At 38.0% G+C, this 8,316-nt stretch overlaps 2 protein-coding genes across 2 annotated transcripts; both read left to right on the top strand.

The window, feature by feature from the left end:
* The first annotated feature begins 1,397 nt into the window (after positions 1 to 1,397).
* On the top strand, positions 1,398 to 2,560 carry LOC139745935 (uncharacterized). Its single transcript, XM_071656628.1, has 4 exons — positions 1,398 to 1,473; positions 1,640 to 1,952; positions 2,219 to 2,266; positions 2,412 to 2,560. The coding sequence occupies exons 1-4, from the start codon at positions 1,471 to 1,473 to the stop codon at positions 2,426 to 2,428; spliced, it is 381 nt and encodes a 126-aa protein (XP_071512729.1). The 5' UTR covers positions 1,398 to 1,470; the 3' UTR covers positions 2,429 to 2,560.
* A 2,713-nt stretch (positions 2,561 to 5,273) lies between these two features.
* Positions 5,274 to 6,533, top strand: LOC139745938 (uncharacterized). The gene is made up of 4 exons (XM_071656632.1): positions 5,274 to 5,349; positions 5,519 to 5,831; positions 6,181 to 6,228; positions 6,383 to 6,533. Exons 1-4 carry the CDS (start codon positions 5,347 to 5,349, stop codon positions 6,397 to 6,399), a joined length of 381 nt encoding a protein of 126 aa, XP_071512733.1. The 5' UTR covers positions 5,274 to 5,346; the 3' UTR covers positions 6,400 to 6,533.
* Positions 6,534 to 8,316: the final 1,783 nt, after the last annotated feature.

Raw genomic sequence — 8,316 nt, 5'->3', positions numbered from 1 at the left:
AATGCACTCTCATAACATACATTTTTGTGACCTATAGGCACACATATGATTTACTAATAGCAGATACATAGAATAGCGATCAAAATATTGTTCCATAACAAAGAGACGTAGTGGCGCGTGTTTTATCATTAAGAAACGCAGTGTATGGAGTAACATGTTCTAATTTCATCTTTCCCTATTTTCATTTCTTTCGGAAATATTTTGTCGTCTTTATATCAAGGTAAGTTAACGATAGTTCAAAAGGTTGATTGACCTACAAGCCTGGCGATATATATCCAACATACGCACGAACATGAACTCAATATAGGTTGCTTTTCCATGGCCTGAGGACAATGTGCGAAAGATTGCATGATCTCCATTTTACAGTTTGGCAATATCATGAACACACACACACACACACACACACACACACACACACACACTAACACACATACGCACCTTCCAAATGGACCTAGATAGACTCAAAATTTGGTCAGATACACAGAAAAGCAACAAAAATGTTACCTAAAGATTGAGAGAGAGAGAGAGAGAGAGAGAGAGAGAGAGAGAGAGAGAGAGAGAGAGAGAGAGAGAGAGAGAGAGAGAGAGAGAGAGAGAGAGATGAATTACAGAAAAAGTTAGGGGTTATCACTTTGCCCATGCTGGAAACGAAGAAACTTGAGGTGAAACTTCATCAGAACTTTCAAAGTTCTTAAAGAATTCCACTAAGTTGAAAGTGAACAGTCATTTGAAAGATGAAAAAGGAAAGCAGCGAGAGGGCACGCATAAAACACTAGCCAAAAAACTACTTCTAAGAAAATGGATGTGAAGAAATGCTTCTAAACTAACCAAGAAACTACTTCTAAGAAAATGGATGTGAAGAAATGCTTCTAAACTAACCAAGAAACTACTTCTAAGAAAAAGGATGCGAAGAAATGCTTCTAAACTAACCAAGAAACTACTTCTAAGAAAATGGATGTGAAGAAATGCTTCTAAACTAACCAAGAAACTACTTCTAAGAAAATGGATGCGAAGAAATGCTTCTAAACTAACCAAGAAACTACTTCTAAGAAAATGGATGTGAAGAAATGCTTCTAAAGTTACAGATTTGTGGCTAACTGGAATAAGTGGTGAAACTATGATTGCAGATAGTCTTCGGGAGTTTAGAAATAAGTGACATAATAGGAAAGTTTCAGGAATATCACTCCAAGGGTTTCGAACTTCCAATAGAGTACATTCATGTAATTACAAATACAGGCAGACAGATCAATACGCACACACAATATCAGGTTTCATCAAACACCTATCTACACCAGGTACCTCAGTGCCCATGTTAAAATTTGCTGCCATGACTCATCTCGATATTTCAGGTCGCGACCTCCTTCCATAACCTCTCCGGGTGAGTGACTTCCTGCGGCTGGCGAGTATAAATGAGCCCTGCTTTCCTGTAGGAGTCGTCACTTGCCTCACTGCAACACACCAGGGAACATCATGGTAAGCAAACGTGTGTGGAGGAAAAAAGAAGAAAGACTCGTAAGCTTTCTTATTGTTGCTGTGGCGAACTTTGAAGTTTTACGCAGTAAAACTGACAAATGAGAGTCGCACTCACGAAGTTGACCTGAGTTCCTGGAATGTGAGTGGAATATTTTGGCTTTTGCAGAACCGCAGCATCCTCGCCGTCCTTGCTCTGACGCTCGTCGTGGCTTGCGTCGACGCCGGCAGGATCAGTAGTGGGTACGGTGGTGGATTTGGAGGGTCCGGGGGTGGATTTGGCGGTGGTTACGGCGGCAGCGGCGGCTTCGGAGGCGGTTTCGGCGGTAGTGGTGGCTTTGGAGGCGGTTACGGTGGCAGCGGTGGATTTGGAGGTGGTTTCGGTGGTAGTCGCGGCTTCGGAGGCGGTTATGGAAGCGGTGGTTTTGGAAGATCAGGAGGCGGATTTGGAGGTGGCTACGGCGGCAGTGGTGGATATGGAGGTATGTGGATCATTACATGATTTTTTTTTCATTAATCATCAAGGAAATTACAACCTCCTAGAGGCTGTATAAGAAATAAAACGTAATGAGGTTAAAGAAATGAATGTAAACACAAATGAAAAAGAGATAACATTTATAATCGTATGTTACCTCTCTCATCAAGGACCCTGTTTGATTGATAAAGTATTTGAACAGTATAGCGTATGACAATATATCAAACATTCTATTATATATATGTAAACACTCATGGCTTTCTTTTCTTCCAGGCGGCCGTGGTGGTTTCGGTGGGGGCTTTGGTGGACGTGGTTTTGGAGGTAAATGCAGTAAACATACTTTCAAGTTGATAACAATCTTACTTAAGAGGAACTAGAAACCTATTTTTCTTTGTGTATACATGTAGTATAACAACGTGGAGTCAGTATTAACACATCTTTATAACAGATGTTATTCATCCAACAGGAGGATACGGCAAATAAGGGCGACCCTCTCTACACCATCAAGTCTCGAGCAGAAAACATATCGACGTATTGAATGGCTCGCTACTCATCGCAGCGGACTCTAATAGATAAAGATATAGAGATATCTTCTCATAATAAATGTAAAATATCTATTGTGTTTTCTTCCACCGAACTGAAAATAAGCACATAAATATAGAAAAAATAATAGGCTATGAAATAATATAGTGTTATTTATGTAACAAAGAAACGAGAAGGATGTTTTAGTAACAGGGTATTTACTTTCTTGTTTAGTAAACAAATGGATTCTTTCAGTATAGATTTTCTTATAAATATTTGTGAAAAAAGATAGTTTTATAAAAAAAGGCAATGACTAAGATCGTAATTTATCATATATATATATATATATATATAGATATATATATATATATATATATATATATATATATATATATATATATATATATATATTCTCGCAAATATAACTATTCCAGTCATGGGCCACATGCATATTGAGAGTGTATGTAGTCTTAGAATCATCTTTAACACCTGAAGAAGGTTTTTAAGAGTTTTCGGTTGGTGGATGTTGTAGCTTGCGTTGACGTCCTTAATGACCCTGGCAGTTGATAGACCTAAATCCCTACCAACCAACCAACCAACCAACTGTTCAATTATAATACTTGTCAATTTCATCAAATATGAAGCATGAAATATAGATATAAAGATAACTATTACGTGGACAATTTCACTCACTTGCTTCCTGGGTCTCGATGGCGAGTTTTGGTGTTCAACGCTACCGTCTCATATGTCTATAATTTCGTAGAGAACGACTTACCTCGCCAAGGTCAACGAAGATCCTCAAGACGACTTCTTTGTCCAGATGAAGAACACTTCAATGTTTGGTCTCTGTTTGTTGCCACTTTCGCCGAACACTTCAGTTAAAAAGCATCAACAACTGAACATTTACACTGAATGTATACCAAATGGATGCTTTCGGATTATTAGCCACTGTTCTTATGTTCACTGATATCTGAACAGGTTTCACAACGGAACGCTGAGGTAACACCGCCGAAAAACGTGAAAAAAAAGCACAGTTGTATGAACACAGACGCACTGGCTACATCCATTATTTACCAGTGTTCTGGGTCTACTAAAACAAGCGAATGTATTTAAGAAGGGCAACCGACATATATCACAGAGTAAGATATATATTCTCATTCTGAAACAACTGCATTAGACTCACTTGGAAACTGTCTCTCATCTACGTTTTTCGTTATACCCAAGTAAACACAACGAAGTCTTTCTGCTACACTGGCCACGACGAACAATTGTTAATTCGTTGGCAAATAACATAAACAATGGAAGAAAATGCAAATGTGGATCTTGTAGAATCACCACAGAAAACAGATAACTTTGATTTATAAGGTGACATATACAAAATTAGAAATTTAATTCGTATGATAAGAAACTTAGAGACACGGTTAGTTCTCTAATTGGTCGTTTGGGTATTGAGCCTCCCATCAACTACCTGTTTGGGTTGTTTAGGCCATCAAGATCAAGCTTACACATCCATTGTTCGAAACATTTTTTACACCATGTGTGAAGGGCAATTCTGATGTCACCTACTGCACATTCTCTCACTATACCTTCATGTGGTACGTGGACAAACACATGATTTATTTATGACACGAGAATAGAAATGTGATCTAAATGCAGTTCATTAAGAAAGATATGTAGTGGGGCGTGTTGCGTTATTATCAAGTGTATTAAGCAATTTGTTTTACGCTGATCTCCCCTTACTGAAACGTTTATCTTTCCTAATTTAAAGTCTTTTGTTAATATTTATCATCTTTATGTCAAAGTATGCTCACGATACTTTGAGGAAAGGTGACTTAGAAACTTTAAGTTTACTCTTGACATATGTAAAACTGTGATTTAAGCCTGGCTTAAATCCTACGTGTGTAATACTTACATACATATACATAAAAGAATTAATACAAGTTACTTTTTTCGTAATCTGAAGATAAAGTGTCAAAAGTTACATAGTCTTCACTATTAAGCTTGGCAATATTTGAACATACACACACACACACACACACACACACACACACACACACACACACACACACACACACACATACATATATACAGTACATACAAGGGGGCCTAAACACACTCTGAAATTGGTTTGATATACAAAACAGCAAGAAAGATGTAACCCGGAGAGAGAGAGAGAGAGAGAGAGAGAGAGAGAGAGAGAGAGAGAGAGAGAGAGAGAGAGAGAGAGAGAGAGAGAGAGAGAGAGAGAGAGAGAGAGAGAGAGAGACATGAATCACAGAGAAAGGTCAGAGGTTATCAATTTGCCCACGATGGAAACAGAAAGATAGAGTAGAAACTTCATTCATAACTTTCAAAGTGCTTAAATAATCCAGTTACGTTGAAAGTGAACAGCCCTTTGAAAAGATGAAAGAGAAAAATGACGAGAGGCTTCAGGGAAAAGCTAACCAAGATACTACTCAAAAAATGACGTGAAGAAATGCCTTTACATTAACGGAGTTGTGCATAAATGGAATAAGTGATGAAACTATAAATGCCGATAGGCTACAAGAGCTTAGAAATTAATGTAATACGAACGTTTAAGAAATAAAACACCACATGTTCGGATCTTCTACCCGAAAAAGTACATTAAGGTAATTACAGAGAGAGACAGACAGACAGATACATACATAGATTCTTAGATTTCACCAAAGATCTATTTATACTAAGTACTCGGGGCCTATGTCACTGTTTGCTGCCATGACTTGGCTAGATATTACAGGCCGTGACCTCCTTCCATAACCTGCATGAGTGAGTGACTTCCTGCGGCTGGCGAGTATAAATGAGCCCTGCTTTCCTGTAGGAGTCGTCACTTGCCTCACTGCAACACACCAGGGAACATCATGGTAAGCAAACGTGTGTGGAGGAAAAAAAAAAAATGGAGACTCGTAAGCTTTCTTATCGTTGCTGTGGCGAACTTTGCAGTTTTACGCAATAAAACTGACAAATGAGAGTCGCACTCACGAAGTTGAGCTGAGTTCCTGGAATGTGAGTGGAATATTTTGGCTTTTGCAGAACCGCAGCATCCTCGCCGTCCTTGCTCTGACGCTCGTCGTGGCTTGCGTCGACGCCGGCAGGATCAGTAGTGGGTACGGTGGTGGATTTGGAGGGTCCGGGGGTGGATTTGGCGGTGGTTACGGCGGCAGCGGCGGCTTCGGAGGCGGTTTCGGCGGTAGTGGTGGCTTTGGAGGCGGTTACGGTGGCAGCGGTGGATTTGGAGGTGGTTTCGGCGGTAGTCGCGGCTTCGGAGGCGGTTATGGAAGCAGTGGTTTTGGAAGATCAGGAGGCGGATTTGGAGGTGGCTACGGCGGCAGTGGTGGATATGGAGGTATGTGGATCATTACATGACGTGTGTTTCATTCATCATCTGGGATAAGAAAAAAATTACAGGAAGATATCTGTGGAATGATATGCATCATGTCTTACACAGTATTTCCTCATAACTTTTAGATAACTTCTAATCTCATATCATCCTAAGAATCCTTAACAGATATAAGATATGGAAAACATACTGTAGTGAAATGTAAATTCAAATGAAGATTATATGACAGTGTATTACCATCGTATGTTATTTCTCTCATGAAAAATCGCATCATTGATAATAGTATTTGAACAGTATAACGCTAAAGTAAATCCTCTAATGTATATATATAAACTTATGGCATTTTTGTTTCCAGGCGGCAGTGGCGGTTTCGGTGGAGGCTTCGGCGGAAGTGGCTTTGGAGGTAAGTGCAACAAAGTCATTTTCACCTTTGTTACAGCGGTGATAACAACTCTAAGAGCAATTAGAAACCATTGTCTTCATCCTGTATACATGTAGTATAACAACATGGAGTCAGTATTAACACATCTTTATAACAGATGTTATTTATCCAACAGGAGGATACGGCAAATAAGGGCGACCCTCTCTACACCATCAAGTCTCGAGCAGAAAACATATCGACGTATTGAATGGCTCGCTACTCATCGCAGCGGACTCTTATAGATAAAGATATAGAGATATCTTCTCATAATAAATGTAAAATATCTATTGTGTTTTCTTCCACCGAACTGAAAATAAGCACATAAATATAGAAAAAATAATAGGCTATGAAATAGTATAGTGTTATTTATGTAACAAAGAAACGAGAAGGATGTTTTAGTAACAGGGTATTTACTTTCTTGTTTAGTAAACAAGTGGATTCTTTCAGTATAGATTTTCTTATAAATATTTGTGAAAAAAGACAGTTTTATAAAAAAAAGGCAATGACTAATATCGTAATTTATCATATATATATATATATATATATATATATATATATATATATATATATATATATATATATATATATATATATATATATATATATATATATATATATATATATATATATAATATATATATATTTATAGATATATTCTCGCAAACATAAGTCATGGGCCACATGCACAGTGAGAGTGTATGTAGTCTTAGAATCCATCTTTAACACCTCAAGAAGGTTTTTAAGAATTTTCGGTTCGTTGATGTTGTATTTGCGTTGACGTCCTTAATGACCCTGGCAGTTGATAGACCTAAATGACGTCCTTAATGACCCTGGCAGTTGATAGAAATAAATCCCTACCAACCAACCAACCAACTGTTCAGTTATAATACCTGTCAATTTCATCAAATATGAAGCATAAAATACAGATATAAAGATAACTACGTGGACAATTTCACTCACTTGCTTCCTGGGTCTCGATGGCAAGTTTAGGTGTTCAACGCTACCGTCTCATATGTCTATAATTTCGTAGAGAATGACTTACCTCGCCAAGGTCAACGAAGATCCTCAAGACGACTTCTTTGTCCAGATGAAGAACACTTCAATGTTTGGTCTCTGTTTGTTGCCACTTTCGCCGAACACTTCAGTTAAAAAGCATCAACAACTGAACATTTACACTGAATGTATACCAAATGGATGCTTTCGGATTATTAGCCACTGTTCTTATGTTCACTGATATCTGAACAGGTTTCACAACGTGACCGCTGAGGTAACACCGCCGAAAAACGTGAAAAAAAGCACAGTTGTATGAACACAGACGCACTGGCTACATCCATTATTTACCAGTGTTCTGGGTCTACTAAAACAAGCGAATGTATTTAAGAAGGGCAACCGACATATATCACAGAGTAAGATATATATTCACGTTCTGAAACAACTGCATTAGACTCACTTGGAAACTGTCTCTCATCTACGTTTTTCGTTATACCCAAGTAAACACAACGAAGTCTTTCTGCTACACTGGCCACGACGAACAATTGTTAATTCGTTGGCAAATAACATAAACAATGGAAGAAAATGCAAATGTGGATCTTGTAGAATCACCACAGAAAACAGATAACTTTGATTTATTTGGTGACTAATACAAAATTAGAAATTTAATTCGTATGATAAGAAACTTAGAGACACGGTTAGTTCTCTAATTGGTCGTTTGGGTATTGAACCTCCCATCAACTATCTGTTTGGGTTGTTTAGGCCATCAAGATCAAGATTACACATCCATCGTTCGAAACATTTTTTACACCATGTGTGAAGGGCAATTCTGATGTCACCTACTGCACATTCTCTCACTATACCTTCATGTGGTACGTGGACAAACACATGATTTATTTATGACACAAGAATACAAATGTGATCTAAATGCAGTTCATTAAGAAAGATATGTAGTGGGGCGTGTTGCGTTATTATCAAGTGTATTAAGCAATTTGTTTTACGCTGATCTCCCCTTACTGAAACATTTATCTTTCCTAATTTAGAGTCTTTTGTTAATATTTATCATCTTTATGTCAAAGT

This window comes from Panulirus ornatus, chromosome 63, assembly GCF_036320965.1.
Source record: "Panulirus ornatus isolate Po-2019 chromosome 63, ASM3632096v1, whole genome shotgun sequence".
NCBI lineage: Eukaryota > Metazoa > Arthropoda > Malacostraca > Decapoda > Palinuridae > Panulirus > Panulirus ornatus.
The sequence above is the reverse complement of the archived record's forward strand: the minus strand, read 5'-3'. Positions and strand labels throughout refer to the sequence as shown.

Excerpts from the sequence above, each read along its gene's own strand:
- LOC139745935 (XM_071656628.1), top strand. Across the intron at positions 1,953-2,218 it reads CGGCAGTGGTGGATATGGAG|GCGGCCGTGGTGGTTTCGGT; the intron begins GTATGTGGATCA and ends CTTTTCTTCCAG.
- LOC139745938 (XM_071656632.1), top strand. Across the intron at positions 5,832-6,180 it reads CGGCAGTGGTGGATATGGAG|GCGGCAGTGGCGGTTTCGGT; the intron begins GTATGTGGATCA and ends TTTTGTTTCCAG.